Raw genomic sequence first — 27,500 nt, forward strand, 5'->3', positions numbered from 1 at the left:
GTGTCGTTCTAAAGCTACCTTGCGCGACATTTAATTTCTATCTGACCACTAAGACGCTACAGATACAGGGAAGTGCACGTGGTGATATTAGGAAGTTTTTAGAGGACATTGTGATGAATGTGCCTGCCGCCCAAACGAGTAATTATGACGACAAGAGTGAAGATAGTGCCGAAAGTAGTGAACTAACCAATGACTTTAGTCCAGTGAACGTAACTATCGACCGCCAAAGCTCACCGGGAATTCAAGTTTTTCAACCCTTGACCGAGGACTCTGAAGAGGAGGAACGTAATATGTCGCCCGAAACTCGTACTAACAATGTGGATACCATTGAAGGGTGTATTCATAATTGTCATTGCGGTGAACTTAATGCGAAATTGCTTGAGAAAATTGAATCTCTGCAAATTAATGTGATCTCGCTACAGAACCAATTTAATTCTTTCACCCGCGATCCTTCGCCTGACAACAGTAGGATCGATGATTACGAAAAGAAATTGTGCGATTTATCCAGAGAACTTGATCTTGCAAAAAGTAAAAACCGCCAATATGCAGATGAGATGCGTATTGCTAATGAAGAGAAAATGCCTTCTCACCTCCCTTCGCCTCTTGTCAAAGGAATCAAAGGAATCCACAAACAATTCTCAGCATGAACTACCGAACGTAGACTTGATTGCTGAGAATAAAAGCCTACAAGAAACCATAACTATTTTAAACAACGACAATCAAGTCTGCTAAGCTCACTGAATTATCAGACCGGCATGGGAATCAGGCTATTGAAACTGCTGACTTCAATAACGTGAATTCAAAGAGGAAAAAGAAGAATAAAGGATCGAATCAAGATGAAACTAAAGCTACAGCAGATCGAGAGCCCGAAACCGACACTCCAACTGATACAACTGTCATTGTTGGCGATTCCATAATTAAAGGTCTCCGAAGAGACCTATTGAGCCGCGCGGCGAAGCGACGTGTGACAGTCCGAAGCTTCCCTGGTGCTACAGTTGGTGACATGAAGCATTATTTACAGCCTTCCCTGCAACTTAAACCTAGCGAAATTGTACTCCACATGTTGGTACCAATGACCTTAAGGATCACTCGTCACGTGTTGTTGCTGAACAGATTGTCGACTTAGGAAACCTAATTTCGTCTTCCTCTCCAGCCACCAAAGTCACCATCTCGGCTTTGACACAGCGCTATGACGAGGAGTGTCTTGGTAAAAAGGTAACCGACTGTAACAAAGTCATCAAATCCTTTTGTAACCAAAATGGATGGGGTTTTATTAAACACCCAAACATTGATGAAACATGCGTAAACAATCAGAAGCTCCATCTTAACAAGAAGGGCATCGCCATTTTAGCAAGTAATTTAGTTAATCATATCGTCCATTGATTTAATTCTCATTCATTATCTGTGGGGGCGACTTCTGATTTTCTCTTAACGCCACCTAGTTCCCGGTGCAATCCAGACTCTAAGGGCCGCGGGTTTAAAATGGCTAGCTTAAATATTATAAGTCTACTGAAACATTTAGATGAACTTCGGGTTCTTTTAAATTATAATTGTATTGATTTGCTGGCTATCAATGAGACAAGACTAGACGGTAGTATCTCTGACCAGGAAGTAAAAGTTGAGGGCTATGACGTGATCCGTTGTGACAGGACTGTTAATGGTAGATTTGGTGGGGGTGTTTGCTTTTATATTCGTTCGGACATAAATTACGTTGTCCGCGAGGATTTGGATGATCACCTCCTGGAAATCTTATCCATAGAAATTCGTAAGCCTAACTCAAAATCTTTTGTGGTCACTTCGTGGTACAGACCGCCAAACTCTTCTCCTGATCTTTTTCCGCATCTTGATACTGTGTTAGGAAAACTAGATTCTGAACATGTTGAACATTATCTTATTGGTGACATGAACTGTAATTTACTATCTAGTGATAATATTCACACAAGGGCCCTCTTGAGCATTACCCAAATGTATGGTCTGAAACAATTAATTGATGAGCCTACTCGAATCACACCTTCATCAAGCACCTTAGTTGATCTTATTTTTACTAGTCATCAAGACAATATTATCTGTTCTGGGGTGTCTCACGTTGGGATAAGCGATCACAGCTTAGTCTATGCATGCCGTAAAATTTCAATTCCCGTTTGTTCAAAAGGAATTAATTTAATTAATTATAGGCAATTTAAACACTTTAACTCTAGTAATTTCAGAACGACATTTTGACACAATCGTGGGATGATATTAAGGAATTTTACGACCCCAATGATATGTGGAAAAAATGGACAGATCTATTTGTAAGTGTTTGCGATAGACATGCCCCATTGAAGACTAAACGCACACGTCCCTCTAAGTCTCCTTGGATTACTACCGTACTGAAAAAGCGGATGAACTTCAGAGACCGGCTTAAGAGGAAAGCTATTAAAACCAGAGATCCGTCCACGTGGAACCAGTTTCGAAAAACGAAAAACCAAGTAAATCGGGAAATCAAGTCTGCTAAAAAGGCCTACTATGAAACTGTCTTCAATAGTTGCGTTAAAGATCAACGTAAAACCTGGAAAACGGTCAACGAATTGACATCTCGCAAATCAAATAAAACTGTCATAAATGAAATACAATACCAAGGGCAAAAATCGAAGAGTCAAGCAGACGTCGCTGAATTATTAAACACTTTCTTTACTGAAATTGGACCTAACCTTAGCCGACATGTTGAGAATGTTGATACCACCTATGAAGAATTTATTTGTGCAACTGACAAGGAATTCGTCTTTGAGGAAACATCATCGGCACATATTTTTTCTCTGCTCTCAAAACTTTGTAAGTCTAAGGCTACAGGACTAGATAATATTTCAGCTAAATTGTTAAGGGAGTGCCCAGATTTAATTGCAGATTCTCTCACTTATATATTTAACCAATCCCTGTTAACTGGTATTTTTCCTGATGAGTGGAAGTCTGCTAGGGTTACCCCATTGTATAAAAATTCTGGAAAACGCAATGATCCCACAAACTATCGACCAATATCAGAAATCCCAGTCGTGGCTAAAATATTTGAACGGGTTGTGTATGACCAGTTATACCACTATCTTACTGAAAACTGTGTTCTTTCTCGGTATCAATCCGGATTTCGTTCTCTACACTCTACGGTTACTGCGTTACTCGAAGCTACGGATAGTTGGGCCATGAATATTGATCGCGGTTTCGTCAATGCCGTTGTTTTTCTAGATTTAAAAAAGGCTTTCGACACCGTCGACCACAATATTCTATTAACAAAATTGCAATTCTATGGAATACGCGGTCTCAGTCACAAATAGTTTACGTCATATTTAAGCTATCGCACTCAAACTTGTCTAATGAACTCCTTTATGTCCACTCCAAAATTAGTCAAATGTGGTGTCCCCCAGGGAACAATTCTAGGACCCTTACTTTTTCTATTATGTATTAATGACCTGCCTAATTGTCTGTATTTTTCACAACCTAGAATGTATGCAGATGACACCAGCCTCACCTTCGCTAGCGCAGATTTAAAACATATCGATGACTGCCTTAACTATGATTTAAACAGGTTGTATACATGGCTATCTGCCAATAAACTGACCTTGAATTTAACAAAAACTGAATTCATGTTAGTTGCGTCGAGACAGAAGTTATCAACATTTCCTGAAATTCCTTCTTTCAGTATAAATGACCATCCAATGGAGCAGGTGTCATCCACGAAATCTCTTGGTGTGCATTTCGACCAAAACATGAACTGGGAATGTCATATACAGAACTCCCATTTGTAAAAAGATTGCTTCTGCTTTGGGCGCAATTAAGCGAATAATACACCTTATACCTTTTAACATATTAATTAATGTATATGACGCCCTAGTTCAACCACATTTTAATTACTGTAGTGTTGGTTGGGGCAACTGTGGCAGTGGTCTCTCTGAAAAGCTTCAGAAGCTCCAAAATCGTGCAGCCCGTATTTTAATGTGTGCCAATTATGACTCTAACATCGATGAATTGTTCCGGGCACTGGGTTGGCGTAAACTAAAATACCAAAGATTGGAATCAGCTGCTATTATGATGTACAAATCTTTACATGGAATGACCCCTGAATATCTGAGTTCTAGATTTGTTTCTCGAAACGACGTAACATCATATCGATTAAGGAATACTGAAAATAAATTGGCTCTTCCGCAGCCCCGCACCAATTATTTAAAGAAGAGTTTCTCTTACAGTGGAGCCGGGTTGTGGAACAGCCTATCTAGTGACCTTCGTGCAGCAACATCTTTACATGATTTTAAATTTAATCTACGTCACCACAGTTTTGAATGAGTTTTAACACGGCATCCTTGTAAAGCAGCTTTTAGTATATGGTTAACAGTAGTTTAGGTTAGTTAGTTTAGTTAGGTATGATTTTGGTTATCTTTTATCTCTGAATGTATATCTCATATTTGCTGAAGGATTTACCGTGTCTAAATAAAGTTACCTTACCTTACCTTACCTATGTATGTATGTATGTATGTATGTATGTATGTATGTATGTATGTATGTATGTATGTATGTATGTATGTATGTATGTATGTATGTATGTATGTATGTATGTATGTATGTATGTATGGGACGCTAGAGCTGTAGAATGACCTATTTTTGCACTAACTACGGGAAACAAGACCCAGCTAGGACTTAATTTGGCCTGAATTAGCTTAGATTGTACTGAAAGTAAGACGAGAAACGAAGATAAAACATTTTTGACATGTTTGAGCTACCACCCCGGGGCATTTGAACAACTATTTTGTCCCGGCAGTGGGGCATTTGCCGGCCGGGGGGGGGGGGGGGGGGGAGGGAAATAGGTACTGTTGGAATTACTTCTGTGACGATATCCAGTCAAAATATTTTTACTAAACGTCAAAAACAGGCCCCGGTTGTTCAGAGCGGATAACTTTATCCAGCATAACTGTCTCGAATTCTCCCAACCCCCCTCGTGTTTAGATGAGGCTATGTAAACACGGGAAAAGTCCTCTATTGCTTAATTATCTCTGAAAAATGCATGGTTACCACCAATTTTCTTTTGAGATACCAAAAGCATTTGGTAAGTTCTGCTTTATCCGTATAGTTGTAAACCGCGCAAAAATATTCCTGTATTATTAGGCACCACCCATAGGAAATCCGAGTATCTCGCGATGCGTGGAACGTATGCGCAGTAACAATAGTAGGCACCGTCCTTAACTGAGAACTGGCTGAAAACAGCGAGCGGCAAACGAAGGATCAACGTGGTCACGTGGTCATTTCTGCCGTTTGCCGTATAGGCGCGAATTCACAGTGCGCTGAGCAGCTTGTAGCTGCGAATTTTATTTTGATTTCTCTCCGTGCTAGCATGCTCCCGTTTGTTCAGCTGTTTGTTGACAGTGGAATAATCTTCAAATCAGTTAGAAGAATATCCTCGAACCCAAAGCTTATATTTGCTAGAAATTTAACTATAGTTTAATATACTGAGAAGAACATCGTTCTGGAGCGCTTGAAAATAGCATCAAAGTTGTACGGTAAGTTGGCTCAAGCTCAAAGCTAGTTGAGCTATAATAAACTTAAATAATTCGTTCATCATTTTTCGAAACTGCCTCAGTGTAAGATTTAATATACATTTTTATAAATGAAGGGTTTTTCCTGAATCCAATTTTCTCCAAATCAGCTGTTTTGGAATACAGCCTGGAAACATGTACTTGTGAAATAAAGCGCATTTCTTCTTTTTTTGACTTGAGGTTTAAATTCAAAGAACTTGCTCATTACCTTTCCTCAAAATTGAAGCAAGGCAGTAATGATTTGTATTGTTCCTTGATTTTATACCCAAAATGAAAGAATTCATTTAGCTTTTTGTGTTTGAATTTCCCAGTTAAAGTAATGTAAGACCAATAATTATTGTTATTATTATTTGAATTTAAAACTTTAAAACAACATGTTTCCATGCTTAAAATGAGCAGATTTAGGGCAGGTTTGAATTTCCATCTCTCCCACAGAAAGCTCTACAATAGGAATGCACCTTTTTCTAAAGAATTCAAAGGACAGGCATATAATCAGTTCTGCAAACTGGCTTAACCATTTGAATGGACTTGCCCTTCATTTGTGACAAAATGGGTAACACCCCAAGATTCATCGAAGTTTACACCAGTGATTGTAAATTAATTATCAAAAGAGCGTCTCTTCTCCTAACAGACACACATGCTCTCATTGGATGAAACATGTCACATGGTGCAAAATTGGACCGCAGTTATCAGACAGTAACATCTGATTGGATATATAGCCACAATATATCAACAGCCTAGAACGAGTTTATCTGCTACATGACCTTACAGAAACTTTTCTGAATCTAGCAGGTCCATGGGGGGTGGTGGGGGCGGGGGGGAGACTAAGGCATTGGAGATACTAAAACTTGGTTGGAGACAGTTTGAAATGCTAAGCTGTAACAGCTTAAACCTGCTAATCAGAACAGTCCATGGGCTTTGTTGGGAGGGTTTATTGCAATTATTGGGAAGATGTTTGAGAGGCTGGAATGTATCACAATTAAATCCAAATTCTGAAGGCTTTCTCTTGTGTTTTATTTGTAGATAATATCTGATTCATTGGTTGACTGACGAACTGATCTTTGCACAAATTTTATTGACAATTATCTGACAGTAAATTCTCTAGTATTCATTGACTTCATTATAACACTTATAAATAACATTGAATTTGTCAGATTATATTAATTGTGTATTTTACTATAACTTATTACTTGTATTTCAAAACCCCCAATAGTCGCTGGTAGCTTAGATCTAAAACACTTGTACTGATACCATGTTCTGACAGTCACTGACTTCTGTACATCCATTTTGAGAGTTCTGTGATCATATTTCCAAAATATTCTTCTAAAGATGACTGTTGAGTTTTTTACCAAGATTCTTCCTAAAGAATTCAATGATTTTTCGCCATGAAACCTCTTGGGCTCTTGAATGATCTTTTGCATTTCCTCCCCAAACAAAGTTTGCCTGAAATGTCTTGTGGTACGATGCATAACAGTGAGGTGCATAAGGAGGTTCAATGAGATGCCCTGTACCAGGATAACTTAAAACCGTACACAAGCCACCCTTGCCATGGGAATTCATACGGGCGAGAACTTCTTGTGTCATTTCAAAAGCTGAAACATTTTCATCATCCTCTCCACAAATGATTAGCATAGGACACTCGATAGTCTCCACTGGGATTACAACAGGAGGCTCAAGTTTATCCAGGCCATGTACAGGAACACAATCACGGAAAATCAGTGTCCCATCTTCAGACGTCCTGCATTTAGATAAATCATAGTAGGAACCAGTGAAGTCTCCTTTAACCTTGAATGGCACAGTTGAAACAATGTAAGAAGTAGAGATTGGAACGACAGCTCTGATGATATCCTTCCTTAGAACAGCCATCATTAACACTATTTCAGCTCCTTTTGAGACACCCATGACGCCAATTCCTCCAGGAATAACAGCAGGATGTTTCACAAGCCACTCTGCAGCTTCCTCAAAGTAGTCCATCTCACAGTGAGACAAGAACGTGGGCAGGTCATCAAAATTAAAATATGCAAGAGAGAGTACTGTAAAACCATGAGAGGCAAGGAGAGAAGCCTTGTGTTCATTTAAGCCCCCTGCTGTACCAAACAGGTCTATAACACCTGAAAGATAAAAATAAGGAAATATTAACCATCCCCTACACTGTACCTATTATCCCTGGTGAAAATCTTTCAAGGATCTTTAAGGATCCTTAAAGATCTGCATGAGGATCTTTATGAGGATCTTAATAAAGATCTTCAAGGATCTTTGAAAAGATCCTCAAGGATCCTTCATTTTCTTGCCAAGATCCTCAAGGATCTTTAAGGATCCTCTAAGGATCTTCAAAGATCCTCAAGGATCTTTAAGGATCCTCTAAGGATCTTCAAAGATCCATAAAGATCTTTCAAAGATCCTCAAGAATCTTTAAGGATCCTCCCAAGATCTTTCAAAGATCCTCAAGAACCTTTAAGGATCCTCCCAAGATCTTGCAAAGATCCTCAAGGATCTTCGAGGATCCTCCCAAGATCTTTCAAAGATCTTCAAGAATCTTTGAAGATCCTTAGAGGATCCTTAAAGATCCTTGAGGATCTTTGAAGATCCTTAAAGATCCTTGAGGATCTTGGCAAGAAAATGAAGGATCCTTGAGGATCTTTTCAAAGATCCTTGAAGATCTTTATTAAGATCCTCATGCAGATCCTCCCAAGATCTTGCAAAGATCCTCCTAAGATCTTACAAAGATCCTCATTAAGTATCCTTCAATAATCTTATCAAGATTCTTAATAAGAAATAAGAATTTTACAAGAACCTTACAAGATCTTGTCAAAAGATTCGTAATCTTGTACGATTAAAAGATTCTTATTCTTATCCAGCTCTTACAAGATCTCACAAGATTCTTACATAGATCTTACAAGATCTTATAAGATTCCTACCAAAATCTTAAAAGATTTTAATATAAGATTCTTACCAAGATCTTGCAAGGTCTTATAAGTTTCTTACCAAGATCTTGAAATTGTCACGATCTTACCAAAAAGGGCCGATATTTGATTTTGTTTTCCAAGCAAGCTGCAAAATAGGGAAAAACCTGGAGTGTATACTTCTTTTTTTTTTTTGGATTGCCCTGACATTTCTGGCAATGACCTACAATGGTTCATTCAAATAACCTAGAATCATGTGTTCCTGAGAGTTTGATCACAGCTTGCTTGAAATACACTGTACCAAGAAGCTGACTTGAGGTGGATATGTTCCTAGCACTTCAATTCAAAGGCTGAGGCATTGTCAAACCATAACCAACAAGAAAAATTAGAAGTGTGATAACCTTTTATTGCTAAATCTTGGCTATTCATGTGAAATAAATTGATCACAACAATTTTCAAAAGTTAGCATGGAAACTTTCATCTACAATGCCATACATGGCTTTTTTACAAGGCATAAAATTGTATTCAAGTTCTTGTGATGCATTCTCACAAGATCAACGGCACTATAATTATAATATTGTAATCCGCAAAAGAGTGACAGAAACAAACCTTTACCAACAAATGTTCTCTAGACTAGGATAAAGATCTACACGTAACTTTTTCTTCCATTTGCATCAATTAATGAAGCACTAATAATAATCTATTTGACTTAATTAACCTGGCAGCTTTAAAGCCTTTCTAAACAATCCTGACACTTATTATTTGCCAGTATTATTTTTCCAAGAAAGAAGCAACCTAACAGAGTGTACATATGAATAAGAGCTTGGTTTCCAGTGGTACAATAATGTTCTTTAGTGTTAGTGTAAAATAAACAAATAAATAAAAATAAAAAAAATAAACATAAAAAAACATAACAACCAAAAAAACCCCCAACAACTTCTGTTGCATGTTAAAGGCAAGAAAACATGAAAGCTTGAAATTATCCTGTATGGCCCCTGTGGAGAAAAAAAGAAAAATAATTAAAACCAAAAAAACAAAACAAAAACAAAAAACAAGATATAATTTTTTTTAAGCTATTTTCCTTGCTAAAAAAAGCTACAAATTAGAACAATAATTATTTATTAACTAAGGTTTAGTGTATGCCCCCATTGGTCAAGTCACCATCTACTATTTCCCTCTGAGAAAGTGCTGACAAGAGCTTACTATTGGCGTCAAAATGTTGAAACACTGTTTGTTAGAAGTGTCTCCCTCCCTCCTCCTCCTAAGTAAAGTACAATGAAAGCAACGACGACGTGCACGCCAATTTGCTCAAAAAACATTGACCCAGAGGAAAGGGGAGCAGCGTTTCAACAGCTATTGAGAGTTGTTGTAGACTTTCCACTCAGGCCAGTGGGCCAGTAATTTATACTGTTTGGGAGCAGAGTCTTTCAACTTTTCAGCGAAAAGAATGGCACCAATATACAAGAGATACTCAGTGAAGCAACTAAAAACAATGTACATGTAGCTGGGTTAAGCCACAACCCATTGAAGAGCAGGATTACATCATCATTGTGTTAACTGAAAATTAAGATCACTGTCTCTTAAACAGCTTTAAAGTGACACATGAATGCCACTTTTCAGTTTATTTTGTGAGAGTTTCTCTAAGCCAATTGCCCATTTACATTTCTTTTATGCTTACAAACTCCAGAGTGTAGGCTGAACCATTTACAATGTGTTAAATATTACCATTCTTAATGCAGCTTTGACAAGTTCATAAAAGCCTATTATAAGAAAAAATGATTGCATTGATCAAAAGGATTGTTACTTAGTGTTCTCTTCATATTGTTTGCTGTTATTATAAAATCAAGTACTGATCAAATAGTGCCATTATGCAAGTTACAAACTTTTATTTAGTATTATTGTTGCCGTGTAGAAGTAGCAGAAGTCACGATTCACAACAAAATTAAATCATTTAAAATAGACTCCAACGGTCATAATTATAAGTGACTATTGAGCAGGATTTGGTGACTTGACTCTGAAGCTGCAGTCTTGAGTCTCAACCTTGACAACAAAATGGAGACAGGGGTTGAAAATCTACCGTAAAACAGAAAAATTGAGCACTTTAAATCAGTTCGTCTGCGTTGTCTACGTTGCAGTGAGCTTCTCATCCATAGCAATCTTGTTAGTTCCTAATCTAAGTAAGCTTAAATGAGTCATACACTTCATACACGAAGATCATAAACTGATCTTCACGCCAAATCAAGATCGATCACTTAAGTCTTCAGCTTATACCAACTCTGTCATGATATTAACCTGGCTACAAATTACTCCGTTAAAACGTTTGCAAACGCTTCATACAAAAACTAAATAGGGAATGACCACCTCAACAATCTTCAAGAAGCACATATGCATACACGTTGTGTGTAATTCGAATGGACACATTTTCATGCAGTCTTTCTCAAAATAATTGGTGTCGAAACTTACCTCTTTCTAAAAAGTGGTTGTCCACAGTTTGCTACTTGAAGCCATCATTTTTTTAGCTTAACAGAGGCAAAATCCAGAGGAAATGTGTGCTGTATACTTGAAACCCGCCTAAAATCTAACTTGAAACGGTCTTTCTCCGAGCCTGCAGTGGCATAACTGCTGACCAAAATGGTGCCCAGTCTTCCCAGACTGAATGAAATCCAAGATGGCTGCCGGTGTTGCTGTGATTCCACGTTTTTCCACGTTTTCTTGCTCATTTTAAAAGCGAGCATTGTGCATGAAAGTCGAAGGAATTATGATTCAAAGCATTTTTGTTCTCTTTGGCATTAAATGGAGTTGAGATTCATCAAAGAAGGTTTGTAAGTAATAGTGTTTTCAATTCGCAAGTGAGTAGTTTCAGTGTAGGACCGTGCATTTAGTTTTTTTTATGCAAATACCATACATGCCAACCCACGGAGTTCAAAAATCGGGAGACGTCCAGAAATCTTCAGGGGCAGCCAGCAGAACCGTGTCAGCAACATCGAAGAGCCTCCGAGGGCTGTGGAATTACGGCTATATTTAAGCCTTCAGTGGGGGGGGGGGGGGGGGGGCCGGGGGACTTCACCGTTCCACCGTAATTTCAACATTTCTTTATGGTTCAACGAAAACAAAAACGCCGTAATCAGCGTTCAATCTTTCACTAAGTATTCAGTATTTATAGTAGACGTAAAAAGCGGGAGATTTATGTACCAAAGCGGGAGAGCGGGAGATGAGGCAAAAAAGCGTAAGTCTCCCGCCAAAAGCGGGAGAGTTGGCATCACTGAAATACAGTCTGTAAACTGCAAACTGTAAGTCTTAACAGTCATATCTTTTAAGCCTTTGTTTAGAAACACACATGTGTACATAGCATGTATCAACTTAGAACACTAAAGAAAACAGTATTGAGATGTACAAGATGTCACAACAAACAACTAAATTTTATTGTTAATAACAATACAAGTAAAGAGATAATCACAGTCAGTGTGAGAGTATTGCTGGCATGTTTATTTATTCTTAGATCCTGTCAAGATTCTTGTAAGATATTATGAGATCTTAATAAAGAATTGAACCAAAGAAGAAATTTTTGTTTTTGTTTTTCAAGATCTTCATAAGAACTGTTTTATAGAACTGTTATTTCTTAATTTATGCTAAGATCTTACCAAGATAATTGTAAGGTGATAAGATCTTAATCAGAATGGTTGTAAGATCATGGTACAAATTTTGATTAAGATCTTATTAAGAAAACATTAAGAAATAGGCAAGACCTTATCAAAATCTGTTTAAGATCTTATTTTCAATTTACTTGAAAAAAATTTCTTTTTTTATAGAAAAGTAATTATTTTCCTATGGATGCCATGCATCTTTGTCATGTTAGTCCTGTGTTAAAGCACCACCAACATGATTAAATTAACATGTGTTCCATGGGAAGGGTAACTGTAATAATTGATGAAATTGGTACTTAATCAGTCAGGGCTGTCATTAAGGGCCCTATCCCATAACACCTATTAGGCGTGGATTCCCTTGAAAGAACCTTGATGTTACAGCTGATCTTGATGGTTGAAGGGTCATTTTACTCAGAAATTAACAAGATTGTTACGGGTGAGAAGCTTAATGCCACATGTTAACAACTTAATGACAGCCCTGATCAGTGGCTTTATAGTATTTTCAACCAAAAATTGAATGATTTAGATTCAATATACATGTACCATGTGTTGGTAACAGATTAATCTTTCCAGACTGTGTGGAACTCAAGGTTAACTTTAAAACTCTTCACAGGTTACCTTTGGGTTAACATCTGAAATCTTAATTTGGTAGCTTTCATGTCAGTACCAAGTGTGCTCAATGCAATTAAAAAAAAAAAAAACAATGAGACAATTTCATTGGTTAGGAAATTGATGGGCTTAATTAAGAGTGATTGTGCAATTTACATGTATGTCAGACCACCAGTGAAACAGTCATGTAACTCTGAAATGCACTATGAGATTCTTATGTAGGATTTGTATCAATATTCATACTAGCTCTTTATGAAATTGAATATGACTTCTTTTATCAGTTTTCAATTCATCTTTGTCTCCGTCATTAACTACACTCAGTTCTGTAGTTAATCTTCAGCTTATTAATATAATTTGATCAATCAGCTGACTAAAAGCTCGACTTGTAAAGTGCAATCATCTTAATGTATACCATCTCATTGACTTTTGTGTTCGGTTTTTGCAAGTTTTGTCTTTTGCACGGTAACATGGTGTTAAATAAATATTATTATTATTGAGCCCTTAACAATGTGTTACTATTTTTTTTGGCTGAGACTTGCTGCTGTTTCAAATACTTACAGGGATCTATTTATAATAAGATCTTTAACCAACATCCAATTTAAAAATTATTGAGGATCCTGGTAGCAAGTCTCAGCCAAAAAAAAAAAACAAAAACATCCAGTTTAAAAATTATTGAGGATCCTGGTGGATCATGGGAAAGATCTTTGAAAGATGCTTTAAAGATTCTTCAAAGATCCTCATTAAATTCTTGAGGATCCTGAAAAAATAATGGCAACAATCCTTTAAGATTTTTTAAAGATCCTCGTTAAATCTTTGAGGATCCTAGCAAAGATCTTTCTAAGATTCTTCAAAGATCCTCATTAAATCCTTGAGGATCCTGGCAAAGATCTTTGCAAGATCTTCACAAGGATCTTTTCAAGATTCTTCAAAGATCCTCATTAAATCCTCAAGGATCTTGGCAAAGATCTTTGCAAGATCTTCACAAGGATCTTTTTAAGATTCTTCAAAGATCCTTATTAAATCCTCAAGGATCCTGGCAAAGATCCTTGCAAGATCTTTACAAGGATCTTTTTAAGATTCTTCAAAGATCCTCATTAAATCCTCAAGGATCCTGGCAAAGATCCTTGCAAGATCTTTACAAGGATCTTTTAAGGATTCTTTAAAGATCTTCATTTAATCCTTGAGGATCTTCAAGGATCCTTGCAAAGATCTTTGCAGGAATCTTTACAAGGATCTTTGTAAGATCCTTGCAAGATCCTTGTCAATTCCCTGAGGATCTTTGTAGACATTGTTCAAGATCTTGCAGATACAGGATCTTTAAAGATCTTTGGAGGATCCTTAAAGATCCTGTAAGGATCCTTTGAGGATCTTTATCTTTGAGGATCTTTAGCAGGTCTTTGAAGATCTTCAAAGATCCTTGAGGATCCTGTGAGGTTTTTCACCAGGGATACCTATTGTACTCCCCTGTACCCCTCTTCCCCACTAATAACCTCCTCATCCCATATTTCCCATGCTAGAAAATACAAAAGAAAATTACTTAAAACCCGTGGCATATCAATGATCAAAAAACATCACTCAGTTTGTCTGTGGAAAACTTGATTTTCAATGCAATGTACAGACTGTTTATTGTGCTAAGGTAAAAATCACATTGTACGTGTAGTTAAATGATATACAACCCCATTAGTGCTCTGTTTCAGTTGCATGGTTAAATTTCAGGAAAACTAGTTCAAAGCTTGAAACTTGCTTCCCATGTAAGTTTTCATTTAAGTACAGCTGTACATGGTCTGATGGCTGCACAAAAAAGCAATCTTTTCCTCCCAAATGTGTTATTTCCCTGGCTTCAATTCATCAGGAACACAGTTTGAAGGAGTAAGACTTGAAAACATGAGACAACAGCAAATTTAACAAATCGTGATGATGACAGTGGTGGTGGCGATAATTTCTATGGTTGCAGAGAAAATAATATAATTTGCATTACATCGATCAGACCATCAGTCAAAATCTTACCTGGAAATGGCCCATTTCCTGGAGGGATGAACCAAGTTCCTCGTATCCTCCCCTCCCTAACAGGAATTCTCTGAACTCCTTCACCAATATACCACTTCTCTAACGCTGCACTTGCTATTGGCTGCAAAGTGTGTTGCGCTAAACTATTCACAAAACCTTCGCCAGGTTTCAAATGACCATCAAAGCAGTTCAGTTCAACGATGTATGGTTTGGTGACATCCCGCTTCATGAGTCGCAGTCCTTTTCTCTGGCCTGGAGTTTGCGTCATTCCCCACAGGAAGCCCATCTGTTCAATGCCACAGTAAGATCCACCGCAAGAAATGTCACGTGAAATATCGACCACGCCTTTGTAATGGATTAAAAGCAAACAAATTTGAACATTAACTATCAGTTGGAATAAATATTTTCAAGAGTTTGAAAAGCAGCAAAGTACAGAACTCCCTTTAACCATTAATATCAAAAAACAAATTCTCCAATCTTGTCCCCATACTTGTCTTATAAAAGCACTGGGGAGACGTTATTAAAATATCAAGAAAATTCACCTTGGATGACAACATCCTTAATTCTCGCTAGCAGTTGAATAGGCATTGATATAACAAGGAGAAATTTGATGCTGATCACTGTTAGGGCTTAAAGGGTTAAAATGAATCATATTAATATGTGAGTCAGTACATACTAGTCACACTACAACCCTTGTGATGTGAGCTATGCAAGCTGTGCAAGACATGATAACCAAGTGAATCAAAGATTTAAGTTTTTAAATTTTTAAGTTTTTAAATTTTAATTTTTCAACATGGACCCATACATATATAAATAAAATATCTGATGATTGCTTTGTGCGTGAAACTCGAGTAACTGTGTTACATTTTCTATCTTAAATTTATAAATAAAATATATATATATTATATATATATATATTATTATATTATAAATTATATTAAACTCTATAATATTTTCACACTCGCCACTTCTGGAAAAGGGTTAGTATATGACACTGGTGCATGTATAATGTGTGGGGCTGTGCAGAAATATTCCCATCAGAGAGATTTGACAGATTTGGCCAACTGAGTTTGTAACTTAAATTAATTGTGGTTCATTTTAGGAGAATGCATACTATTTGTGTGGCTTCTTTCTGGGTGCTGTGTGATTTCAGGGTTTGGGCGCCATCTTGGACTGGCTGACCACTCGCCTTAATTTCATGCAAGAGCCTTGAATCCAGCTGGCTAAGTGAAGTTTGACTGGCTGACCACTTGCCTCCATTTCATGCGAGGACCTCGAGATCAAACGCACTTTACTAATCTATGGTTATTACTAGTTATGCAACTTGCAGGCTGCTGGGCTCTGCTACAGGAGCTAAGGTTCTTATTTCTTACATTTTATTACTTCTTTGCTTCCTGTTGCAAATTGACGGCAATTTGCTATGGTCTGTACCCTTATAGACCACAGAATAACATAAAATGTTCAAAACTCAAGTGAAACCACAGGCCGCAATGGCATCATTTTAGGTTCTAAGAGTACAGGCCATCGAAAACTGCCACTGATTTGATTTTTACAAGAGCATGGAAAAGTATGAGCAGAATAACTTATTGGCTTTATTTTCCATTGAGGAAGTGTGCATGTTAAATCTGACATCATTTTTATTGTCTGCACTTTTATAGACAATAGCTACAAGCCAATCACCAAGCAGAAATTTTGACAGTTTTTGTAAAAAGTTATATATTGCATAAATCTAATTCTCTTAATACTTGCTGCCAATCAATAGGCCTACTTTTGTTACTGTGCATACATTCTGCGCATCTCAAGATACTTGGGTTTCCTGTGGGTGGTGCCTACTCATACAACAATATTTTTGTGTGGTTTAAACTATGCAGGGAAAACACAACTTAGCAAGTGCCCTTGGTATCCAAAAAGAAAATTGGGGGTAACCATGCATGCATTTTTAAGGGATAATAAACCTTCAAATTATTCGGGAAAAAACACAATACATTGAGAAATGATGTGATGGAATATTTCAAGCCTGGTGAATGAATGAGAATGATGTGTTTTTTCAGTGAGTGACACAGGCATATTTGGAAAAAGGAAATCCGAATGCTCCTATCCTTGCTTTGTATTTTACTGCTTTTTTAGAAAAATTGCTGCTAATGTTGTATAATTATCTCTAAAAAATGCCCTGCTACCCCCAATTTTCTTTCTTGATTCCGGTAGCCCACACTAAGATCTGTCATAAACTGTGCAAAAATACAGAACTGAAAATAAGGAGGCACCGATTGCGCGACGATGGTGATCTTTTTGGCGCTTTCTTTTTCATTCAATTTTCTTTTACGCAGAAGTTTAGAACTATCAGCGTTGAACAGCGTTTTCTTTGCCAGTACTATCAACGACAACATGAATTGTTCTTCATTTTTGGCTCGCATCATGGCTCGGCCCTGTTCATTCCCACTACGAGAGGACAAGTGGAGTGAAGCTTTGCAGAAAACACCATGAAGAAATTCGCAAAAATCAAAAACCAACTACAAAAACATTTCATGCTACATGGTATGAAAGGAGTCCTAGCTTTGTTTCTCAGTCATGCACGGCGTCCTCGAGTGTCTCGAGCACGTTACGGGTATATGGAATCGTTGCCCAAGGCTATATTTTAATAAGCTTACCTTCTTTGTTGGCGATATAATGAGCGTGAGATTCAAATACTTCTTTAGCATCACCTACTACTGTAGCATGCAAAGTGACAGGCTGGCCTGCTTCAAGTCCGGATATACAGATCTTCACCTTGCGATCCATCAGTGAAGACCGCGGAATCACAGAGATGTTTGCCGCCATGCCTGATGCCCAGCGATAAATGTTCTTCTCGTAGGGTATCGATCGACTGACAGAAAAAGAAGATTGAATAAACGATAAACAAGCCAACCTTGCCCGCGAAGAAAATGTCATAATTGTCATAATTCTAATAACAAGTTGGTTATAAATAGCAGCCACCGCGCGACACGAGTTTGACGCGACCGCTCGGGGGAGTGGGGGAGGGAAGGGGAGAGGAGGGGAGGGGAGGGGAGGTTCAAATGGCCAAGAAATATTTTGTATCAAAGAAACGTTAAAATATTGGTCAAGATTTGTTTAAAAAATAGTCCAGGAAAAAAGGTTGATGGGTAGAGCCCTTGATCTGGCTCTTGACTGGACTAGTTGTAATTTTTTTTTTCAATCCGTAATGGAATATGTGACAACACCTGTTTCCGTAGTGAAATCAAGTATAGACGAGCGGTTCATAAAAAATGACTGAAAAGATATGAAACTTAAAACATTTGTCACTTACTTCTGTGACGATATCCAGTCACAATATTTTCACTAAACGTCAAAAACAGGCCCCGGTTGTTCAGAGCGGAAAACTTTATCCAGCTGATAATCCAGCGGATAACTTTATCCAGTGGATAAAATCTGATAAAATGTATCGGTTAGAGTGCATTTTATCCGCTGGATCATTGGATAGAGTTATCCGCTCTTCAAACAACCTGGGCCAGGTCAGTAAATGGATCAGCAAAACGAGTTTTGAGTCGAAACGTGTTGATTGACTTTTTATTTCGTAATTGAACTAAAAGTTTTGTAACCTCGACATTAAATTTATAAATGACGAAAAAATCTCGGGACACATAAGGGGACATAGCGCATATTGCGAAGACGATAGCTACCGAAGGCTCATGGGATAATGACTGACGTGTTATTATTGGTTAGCGGGGACAGTTTGTAAGAGCAGAGCCGCACGATAAAACACAGAATGCTTTTTCACAGACTCGGTTAAAAAATCGTTTTATCGCGTCTATTGTAATTAAAGTGAAGCTTTATTTTGAACACACCTGACAGTCAAAAACGAAAACAGGACCTTTAGAGTCGCAGACAAAAAAAGGAACTTCTATACTAAATAGAACGATTTTTGTGCTGGGTGTACTTACTGGATTTGTCGGCTTTGAAGCAAACTTTCGATTATTCAGCCTCAGGACGTTTGAGCAGCATTGACAACAACAATCTTTATCTCAGTTTGAGCGCATGTTAAGCCTCAATTGAATTTTTGGAGACACTTGTGACGCGCAAGCTTTGGACCACCTACTACCCTGGCCCCGTCCTAATCAAACTAAAGTTTTGTAAGATAGATTTCCTCAGAATTCTTTACCAAAAAAATTTTAAAATGTGATAATACAAAAAAAGTTCTCCCGCTCACGAAGATAAGCTAATAACTGGGATTCCGGGTCAATTTGGAAAGTTACGAGTAATGAAGCATTAAAGTAACTTTGTAAGAACTTCAGAAAGCATACTTCATGCTACGCGTTCATTCTCTTCATTACACCTCGACTGTACCTCACGAATATGTGAAACAAAAGCTCTAAGTAGTCTACAAACGACTCTTTTGATTTGCGAATGACAATTTTGTCGAGAAAAAGTTCAAAATCTGCTTCCAGGAATCCTCTTGCGCGCATGCGTGCTCCCTTGGCTCTCCGCCCCATTCCACCAACATTCTGTAGGACTTATGATAGGAGCTGAGACACGGTGGGGCATACGGGGGCTCGATCAAATGCCCTGTTCCGGGATAACAACGGACCGTACAGCGAGATTCCTTTCCGTGTTCCCTTAACCTGGAAACAATTTTCTCCGCCATTTTCTGGGCCATCCAACTTTTATCATCAGCCCCGCATATTAACAATATATCCCCCTGGATGTTCTCTACTTGTATAGCAGCAGTACGCCCAGGGGCATCCGTCACATCCGGGGGATATGTCTCCTTAAAAATCAACGCCCCATTTTTTGAGACCTTGACAAAATCTGGCTCAAACTTGACAAAGTCTAAAGGCCTTCCTTGATAATTCAGTGGTATTGCCACGATAGCATGCGCAGGAGAAATGGCCACCACTGCTCTGATGTCTTTTCTATGGGCTGCTATTGTAAGGGCCAGTTCGGAACCTTTGGAAACACCCATCAATCCCAAACCACGTGGCATGACGTCACGGTGTCCCAGCATCCAATCACAAGCCTCGAGAAAGTATTCCAAGTCTACTTCGGTGAGCACCTTGGGTAAGTCTTCATGCGCAAAGTAGGCAAGAGCTAAGGTCGCAAACCCACGAGATGCCAGGAGAGAAGCTTTAAACTCGATTAAACCGCCAGCTGTACCAAACAAATCTATGATACCTGAGAAGAGGGAGATGACATGAAAATATATCAATAAAAGGCATTTTTGTACAGATGACTAAAAAAAAAAACTGATTCTGGGAAATAAAATATACTTTTACCAATTTAAACCAACGCATATCATCATCGTCATATCATCGTTATTGTCATCCTGGCTAACAAAAGATGGGTTTGAGGGACAGAATGTGAAAGCAGCCGCCATTTGGAGAAAACTTTTGATGCCAGATACTCGCCTCAGTTGCAATTGAAAAGCGCTTTATCGCATCACAATAATTGATAGGAATAAATTTTTCACCTGAATATAGCAGTAAATAATTGTGTTTATTTATTCTTTCGGCTTAAAAACGATATCCATTTACAGGCCAGAGGTAAAACCATACCCAATGGCAAAATGGCAAAAAAACCACACGATGACCCAGAATCACGAAAAAAATACACTTTCATGGCTATATGCTTAGCCGGTATAGTCGGTGGCTTCCTCCTCCCCCAGCAAAGACGCGAGAGGGGACTACAAAGGAACAACACAATACCAATTAGCGCTCATACCTGGAAACGGCCCTCTACCGGGAGGGATAAACAAAGTACCACGCAACCTCCCGTCCCTAACAGGAATTCTCCGTACCCCAGGTGCCATGTACCACTTCTCGAATGTCGTACTAGCCAATGGCTTCGCTTCCGTATTGCGGAAATCATCAGTATGGCCGTCAAATATCTGCAGGTGAATGTAGTAAGGTTTGGTGGCATCCTTCTTGCTCAGTCTCTGGCCCTTTCTCTGCCCAGGCACAAGCTGCATACTCCATAGCAAACCCATGGCATCAATTCCCGTGTATGTCCCCGCGTGACAGTAATGTTCCGCTACCGATACCGTCCCCTCTTCATCTGCTGTAAATTGTCCGTAAGATTCAAACCTCTCGTTCGAATCCCCGGTTAGATTGACTTTAAAAGTAACGGACTGTTCGGCTAAGAGTCCTTTCACAGTGATGTTGATTTTCTCGTCCATCAGGGACTGTCGCGGATTGACTGTGATTTCAACTTCTGCAACGCGTGGCGTGACCGGCCTTGGCTGTGACAACGGGTTGATGTGCTCCATAACTTAGAACCAAACTGTCGTTTAAAGATAGTGAGGAAATGTTCCGCTAATTCAGTGGCGACGAATTTTTACCTCGAGCAAAGCAAGTAAGCACCGAACGTTGGATTTTACATCAGAATATTGAGCAATGTTCTTCATATGACTTCCACGTGATCTCTCATTGTCGCCCCACTCACTTGGGACCTATCACATATTCAGTCATAGTTCCAGGAACTGTCAAGTTTCTGGGTAACTTCATGTCATTTCAGTGATAAATATTTCACCAGGATTTAAATCTAAAAGGTAAAAATTTATATAAAACCCAGCTTTCGGACTAAACGTCTATCATCAGGATAAATATGATTTGTAAATAAGGGATATTACATGGCGGCTCGAAGATATGAATTTTATTTTCAAATGATACAAAAAACAATATTTTAGGACCTGGTTTCGCGAGTGAGTAGAATACAGTATTGTTTTTAATACGAGAAAATAAAATTCATATCTTCAAGCCACTGTGTAATTCTCTTATTATTATATAGACAATCTATCGGTCGCCATTTTCCACCGACTGTTTGCACAAATAACCCGGGAAACAACCGAGTAAAAGCGGAAAATGACTTCATCAATATCCTCGTTAGTCTTGAAACAGGCCTTAACGTTAACGTTTAACGGGCCTTAACTTGTACAGCGTTGTCATGAGTTCTTCATCTCTGCCGGGACTTTACTCTCCCCGGGGGGGGGAGTACTCCACGGATTTCTTGGTGGGGGTGTGCCGCCCGGGTCTTCAAATCCCGACCCTATTTCAGACCTAAACATGCCATTTTCCACACCCGTTTTCAGACCTGACCTCTAAAATTTATACCCGTTTTCAGACCTGATAATTATGCATCAGTGCCGAACGGAAGTTGACGCAAGGAGTAAAAGTAAGCTGGAATGACATAGTTTATCTATTTCTTTTTCTCGCTATCAGTTAGTCGTTCCAGTTACGTACTGAGAAGAAAAATATGTTTGTAAGCTTTCGTAAATGTTCCCCGCCCCAAAAACCCGACCCGATTTCAGACCGTAATTGTCAAAATCTATACCCGTTTTCAGACCAAAACGGCTCAAAAACCATACCCTTTGGGGCGGCACATACCTATATACCTTATATAGGGGAGTACCCCCCCCCCCGGGACTCTCCCTTAATGTTCCGGCACTCTTTCACGTGTCCGACCAATACGCGACCAGCCAGTCTCCGATGTATTCCACATCACCGTCTTTGAGCGGGCTGGACTCATAGAACTGCAAATTGTTTCAGTGTTCGAAGCGGATCTTTGGGTCATTGAATATTGATAATGGTTGCAAAAGCGTACTTAAATGGGGTACCTAAACGACGCCTCTAGAATGGCTGTTTCAATAACGGAAACAGCCATTAAAAAGAAGAGTCCTCCAAACAAACGCTTAAAAGTTTACTTCCGACTACCTCCCAGGTTCTCGTAGAGAGATTTAAAATCGCTTTTTACGGCAAAAAACAAACGTGACATAGTTAGTACACTGATGAGAATAGTGCAAAATAATTCTGGTCTTTCATGCTAAACACAAAACTACTCAATTTTAACTGAGAACTGGCTGAACACAGCGAGCGGCAAACCCTTGGGGGGGGGGGGGTACTCCCCTATATAAGGTATATAGGTATGTGCCGCCCCAAAGGGTATGGTTTTTGAGCCGTTTTGGTCTGAAAACGGGTATAGATTTTGACAATTACGGTCTGAAATCGGGTCGGGTTTTTGGGGCGGGGAACATTTACGAAAGCTTACAAACATAGTTTTCTTCTCAGGACGTAACTGGAACGACTAACTGATAGTGAGAAAAAGAAATAGATAAACTATGTCATTCCAGCTTACTTTTACTCCTTGCGTCAACTTTCGTTCGGCACTGATGCACTGAAAACGGGTGTGAATTTTAGGGGTCAGGTCTGAAAACGGGTGTGGAAAATGGCATGTTTAGGTCTGAAATAGGGTCGGGATTTGAAGACCCGGGCGGCACACCTCCACCAAGAATTCCGAGGAGTACCCCCCACCCCCCCCCCCCCCCCCGGGCGGCAAACGAAGGATCAACATGGTCACGTGGTCATTTCTGCCGTTTGGCGTATAGGCGCGAATTCACAGTGCGCTGTTGCAACCCGTAGCAGCTTGTAGCTGTGAATTTTATTTTGATTTCTCTCCGTGCTCCCGTTTGTTCAGCTGTTTGTTGACAGTGGAATAATCTTCAAATCAGTTAGAAGAATATCCTCGAACCCAAAGCCTATATTTGCTAGAAATTTAACTATAGTTTATTAATATACTCCGTAAAAACTAAAATCTTAAACTAAGATTTTCCCTTACTTTTTCCGTCTTATATGCAACACCATAAGACGGAAATCATCTTATATTAACACAGGAGATCTTAAATGAAGACTGTTAGAGTCTAAGTTATATATAAGACAAAAAGTCGTCTTAAACATTGTCTTTAATTTAAATCGTCTTCATTTGAGAGGCGCTTATCTTAATCAACATTGAGGCATCTTACTTTAAGAAAGAGCAATTTTAATTACATTAACCTAAGTCGAGGGGGTCCTTATTTTAAGACGTTTTTGGGTGCAGTGGAAACTTTTAAGACGCCTAAGCAGGCTATAAGGTACTGTCATCCTACGTAAGATGTTATACGCCTTAAGCTAACAAATGCCATTACAACAATCAGGGGGCGAAGACGATAGCTACCGAAGGCTCATGGGATAATGAATAACGCGCGTTCTTATTGGTTAATTTCTATGTTGTAGCGGGGACAGTTTGTAAGAGCAGAGCCCGTTTCAAAGACTCGGTTAAAAGTTATTTTATCGCGTTTATTGTAATTAAGGCTTTTAATTATTTTAAACACACCTGACTGTCAAAACGAAAGCAGGACCTTTAGTATTGTAGACAAAAAAGGAACTTCTATACTAAATAGAACGATTTTTGTGCTGGGTGTACTTACTGGATTTGACAACTTTGGAGCGAACTTTCGATTATTAAGCCTCGGGACATCTGAGCAACATTAATAACGACAACAACTTGAATCTTTATCTTTGAGCGCATGCTAAGCCTTAATTGAATTTTTGGAGACACTTGTGACGCGCATTAAGCTTTGGACCACTTTACTACCCTGGCCCCGTCCTAATCAAACTAAAGTTTTGTAAGATAGATTTCATCAGAATTCTTTACCAAAAAAATTTGAGTGACGATAAAAAAAAAATTCTCCCGCGGACGAAAACAAGCTAATAACTGGGGTTTCGGGTCAATTTGGGAAGTTACGAGGAATGAAGCAGTAGTAGCATAAACTTAAAGTAGCCTTGTAAGAACTTCAGAAAGCATACTTCATGCTGCACGTACTTTCTCTTCATTACACCTCGACTGTGCCTTACGAATATGTGAAAGCTCTAAGTAGTCTACAAACGACTCTTTTGATTTGCGAATGACAATTTTGTCGAGAAAAAGTTCAAAATCTCCTTCCAGGAATCCTCTTCCGCGCATGCGTGCTCCCTTGGCTCTCCGCCCCATTCCACCAACATTCTGTAGGACTTATGATAGGAGCTGAGACACGGTGGGGCATACGGGGGCTCGATCAAATGCCCTGTTCCGGGATAACAACGCACCGTACAGCGAGATTCCTTTCCGTGTTCCCTCAACCTGGAAACAATTTTCCCCGCCATTTTCTGGGCCATCCAACATTTATCATCAGCCCCGCATATTAACAATATATCCCCCTGGATGTTCTCTACTTGAATAGCAGCAGTACGCCCAGGGGCATCCGTCACATCCGGGGGATATGTCTCCGTAAAAATCAATGCCCCATTTTTTGAGACCTTGACAAAATCCGGCTCAAACTTGACAAAGTCTAACGGCTCTCCTTGATAATTCAGCGGTATTCCCACGATAGCATGCGCAGGAGAAATGGCCACCACTGCTCTGATGTCTTTCCTATGAGCTGCTATTGTGAGAACCAGCTCGGAACCTTTGGAGACACCCATCAATCCCAAACCACGTGGCATGACGTCACGATGTCCAAGCATCCAATCACAAGCCTCGAGAAAGTATTCCAAGTCTACTTCGGTGAGCACCTTTGGTAAGTCTTCATGCGCAAAGTAGGCAAGAGCTAAGGTCGCAAACCCACGAGATGCCAGGAGAGAAGCTTTAAACTCGATTAAACCGCCAGCTGTTCCAAACAAATCTATGATACCTGAGAAGAGGGAGATGACATAAAAATATATCAAGAAAAGGCATTTTTGTACAGATGACTAATGCTTTTTATAAATAAACATTAAAAAATAACTGACTCTGGGAAATAAAAATATACTTTTACCAATTTGAACCAAGACATGTCATCATCATCATATCATCGTTATTGTCATCCTAGCTAACAAAACATGGGTTTGAGGGACAGAATGTGAAAGCAGCCGCCATTTGGAGAAAACTTTTGATGCCAGATACTCGCCTCAGTTGCAATTGAAAAGCGCTTTATCGCAACACAATACTAATTGATAGCAATGAATTTTTCACCTGAATATAGCAGTAAACCGAATTGAGTTTATTTATTCTTTCGGCTTAAAAACGATATCCATTTACAGACCAGAGGCAAAACCATACCCAATGGCAAAAATGGCAAAAAAACACACGATGACCCAGTTTCAGACAGGACTGACACTCGATCAAAATCACGAGTAAATACCCTTTCATGGCTATATGCTTAGTATAGGGGCTACCTCCTCCCCAGCAAAGATGGGACTGCCGAACAACAACATTATATCAATTGGCGCTCATACCTGGAAACGGCCCTCTACCGAGAGGGATAAACAAAGTGCCACGCAACCTCCCGTCCCTAACAGGAATTCTCCGTACCCCAGGTGCCATATACCACTTCTTGAATGTCGTACTAGCCAATGGCTTCGCTTCCGTATTGCAGAAATCATCAGTATGGCCGTCAAATATCTGCAGGTGAATGTAGTAAGGTTTGGTGGCATCCTTCTTGCTCAGTCTCTGGCCCTTTCTCTGCCCAGGCACAAGCTGCATACTCCATAGCAAACCCATGGCATCAATTCCCGTGTATGTCCCCGCGTGACAGTAATGTTCTGCTACCGATACCGTCCCCTCTTCATCTGCTGTAAATTGTCCGTAAGATTCAAACCTCTCGTTCGAATCCCCGGTTAGATTGACTTTAAAAGTAACGGACTGTTCGGCTAAAAGTCCTTTCACAGTGATGTTGATTTTCTCGTCCATCAGGGACTGTCGCGGATTGACTGTGATTTCAACTTCTGCAACACGTGGCGTGACCGGCCTACGCTGTGACAATGGGTTGATGTGCTCCATAACTTAGAACCAAACTGTCGTTTAAAAATAGTGATAAAATTTTCCGCTAATTCAGTGGCAACGAGTTTTTACCTCGAGCAAAGCAAGGAAGCACCGAACGTTGGATTTTATATCAGAAGCAATGTGCTTCATATAACCTTCACGTGACCCCGCCCTCATTGTCGCCCCACTCACTTGGGACCTATCACATATTAGTTCATAGTTCCAGGAGTTGTTATGTACGAAAGCCGAGGAGGGACTTCCGACTTCCGACTTCCGACTTCCGACTTCCGTCTTCGGACTTCGGACTTCGGACTTCTGACGACTTCCGACTTCCGACTTCCGCAAACCATTTCGAACCATCGTAAACCATTTTGCGTACCGTGGACTCAGTCAAAGAAGGCAAAGATAATTAAAATGGATGAGGAGGTAAGGCAATTTATTTCAAGGAGAGTATAGGAAGAGGAGACTTTGGTTTTTTACAAATACTTCTCAAACTCATTAATAATTCATCAAGAGAAAACAAAGACAATCACTATCGTGACTGTGGTTTGGATACGTGATCCTAATTACCATAAAATTTTGCCAACTTTAGCCTTGAATTTCTCCAAGAATTATTGATCATTTGAGAAGCCATATCAAACACTCGAAAGTGTGTTTTATCAGATATCCAAACACCTCGAAGTCATTTAAAAGAACTCGGCTGCGCCTCGTTTTTTCAACCTACTTCTCAGTTTTTGGATATCTGATGAAACACACATTCTCGTGTTTGCTTGAAATGACGCGCGTCTGGTGCGATTACAACATGATTACAATGATAATAGTTTTGAAACATGGCGGCACAATGGTGACTGCTTGGTGACTACAGATCAGTAGTTCAATGTCAGGGGTGAATTGTAAAATCTGATACTCGCCGAGACGCTGAGACCCTCAACTAAAATTTGAGACCAAGACTTAGACTATTCAGTTTGTTTAAATCCGAGGCAGAGACGTCGCGATTCAAAAATACGAGCGCGGAACCACCGAGAGGCCGTGATCTAGCTAGAAATCGAGTGCGAGACTTTTACAGCACTCTGTGCCTCCTACTAGAAATTATTTCCTGATGAATGGAAACTGGTTGGTTTTCTGTTTTATTACACCTATTTGAAATCACTGGTGATCCCTGCAATCTGATTGGTAGTGCGATTTATTCCCAAATTGCACCA

At 39.3% G+C, this 27,500-nt stretch overlaps 4 protein-coding genes across 5 annotated transcripts in view; all 4 read right to left on the reverse strand.

Moving 5' to 3' along the window:
* The window catches only part of LOC146456620 (ethanolamine-phosphate phospho-lyase-like), a 126,937-nt gene that overhangs the window by 46,404 nt on the left and 53,033 nt on the right, over positions 1-27,500 (reverse strand). The window lies entirely within an intron of this gene.
* LOC146456626 (peroxisomal succinyl-coenzyme A thioesterase-like) lies at positions 6,546-17,672 on the reverse strand. The gene is made up of 3 exons (XM_085092676.1): positions 17,367-17,672; positions 14,719-15,063; positions 6,546-7,666 (listed from the first exon to the last, which is right to left on the reverse strand). Exons 1-3 carry the CDS (start codon positions 17,653-17,655, stop codon positions 6,879-6,881), a joined length of 1,422 nt encoding a protein of 473 aa, XP_084948802.1. The 5' UTR covers positions 17,656-17,672; the 3' UTR covers positions 6,546-6,878.
* LOC146456627 (acyl-coenzyme A thioesterase 5-like) lies at positions 18,510-21,167 on the reverse strand. Its single transcript, XM_085092677.1, has 2 exons — positions 20,431-21,167; positions 18,510-19,884 (listed from the first exon to the last, which is right to left on the reverse strand). The coding sequence occupies exons 1-2, from the start codon at positions 20,972-20,974 to the stop codon at positions 19,094-19,096; spliced, it is 1,335 nt and encodes a 444-aa protein (XP_084948803.1). The 5' UTR covers positions 20,975-21,167; the 3' UTR covers positions 18,510-19,093.
* On the reverse strand, positions 18,510-26,428 carry LOC146456628 (acyl-coenzyme A thioesterase 1-like). 2 transcript variants are annotated; one of them, XR_014858707.1, is made up of 3 exons: positions 25,773-26,428; positions 23,879-25,189; positions 18,510-18,586 (listed from the first exon to the last, which is right to left on the reverse strand). XR_014858707.1 is itself a non-coding variant. In XM_085092678.1 (2 exons), the coding sequence occupies exons 1-2, from the start codon at positions 26,314-26,316 to the stop codon at positions 24,399-24,401; spliced, it is 1,335 nt and encodes a 444-aa protein (XP_084948804.1). In that variant the 5' UTR covers positions 26,317-26,428; the 3' UTR covers positions 23,109-24,398. The 2 variants fall into 2 exon arrangements, 1 of the variants encoding a protein (XP_084948804.1); XM_085092678.1 differs by lacking the exon at positions 18,510-18,586 and having other exon boundaries at positions 23,109-25,189.

The sequence above is a fragment of the Pavona decussata genome, unplaced genomic scaffold, assembly GCF_977016875.1.
Source record: "Pavona decussata unplaced genomic scaffold, jaPavDecu1.1 SCAFFOLD_254, whole genome shotgun sequence".
In the NCBI taxonomy this organism is placed as follows: domain Eukaryota; kingdom Metazoa; phylum Cnidaria; class Anthozoa; order Scleractinia; family Agariciidae; genus Pavona; species Pavona decussata.

Excerpts from the sequence above, each read along its gene's own strand:
- LOC146456626 (XM_085092676.1), bottom strand. The coding sequence starts at position 17,655 with ATGACAATTATGACATTTTCTTCGCGGGCAAGGTTGGCTTGTTTATCG. Across the intron at positions 15,064-17,366 it reads TTATATCGCCAACAAAGAAG|GCGTGGTCGATATTTCACGT; the intron begins GTAAGCTTATTA and ends TCCATTACAAAG. Across the intron at positions 7,667-14,718 it reads AGGAAATGGGCCATTTCCAG|GTGTTATAGACCTGTTTGGT; the intron begins GTAAGATTTTGA and ends TTTATCTTTCAG.
- LOC146456627 (XM_085092677.1), bottom strand. The coding sequence starts at position 20,974 with ATGGAGCACATCAACCCGTTGTCACAGCCAAGGCCGGTCACGCCACGC. Across the intron at positions 19,885-20,430 it reads CGGTAGAGGGCCGTTTCCAG|GTATCATAGATTTGTTTGGT; the intron begins GTATGAGCGCTA and ends CCCTCTTCTCAG.
- LOC146456628 (XM_085092678.1), bottom strand. The coding sequence starts at position 26,316 with ATGGAGCACATCAACCCATTGTCACAGCGTAGGCCGGTCACGCCACGT. Across the intron at positions 25,190-25,772 it reads CGGTAGAGGGCCGTTTCCAG|GTATCATAGATTTGTTTGGA; the intron begins GTATGAGCGCCA and ends CCCTCTTCTCAG.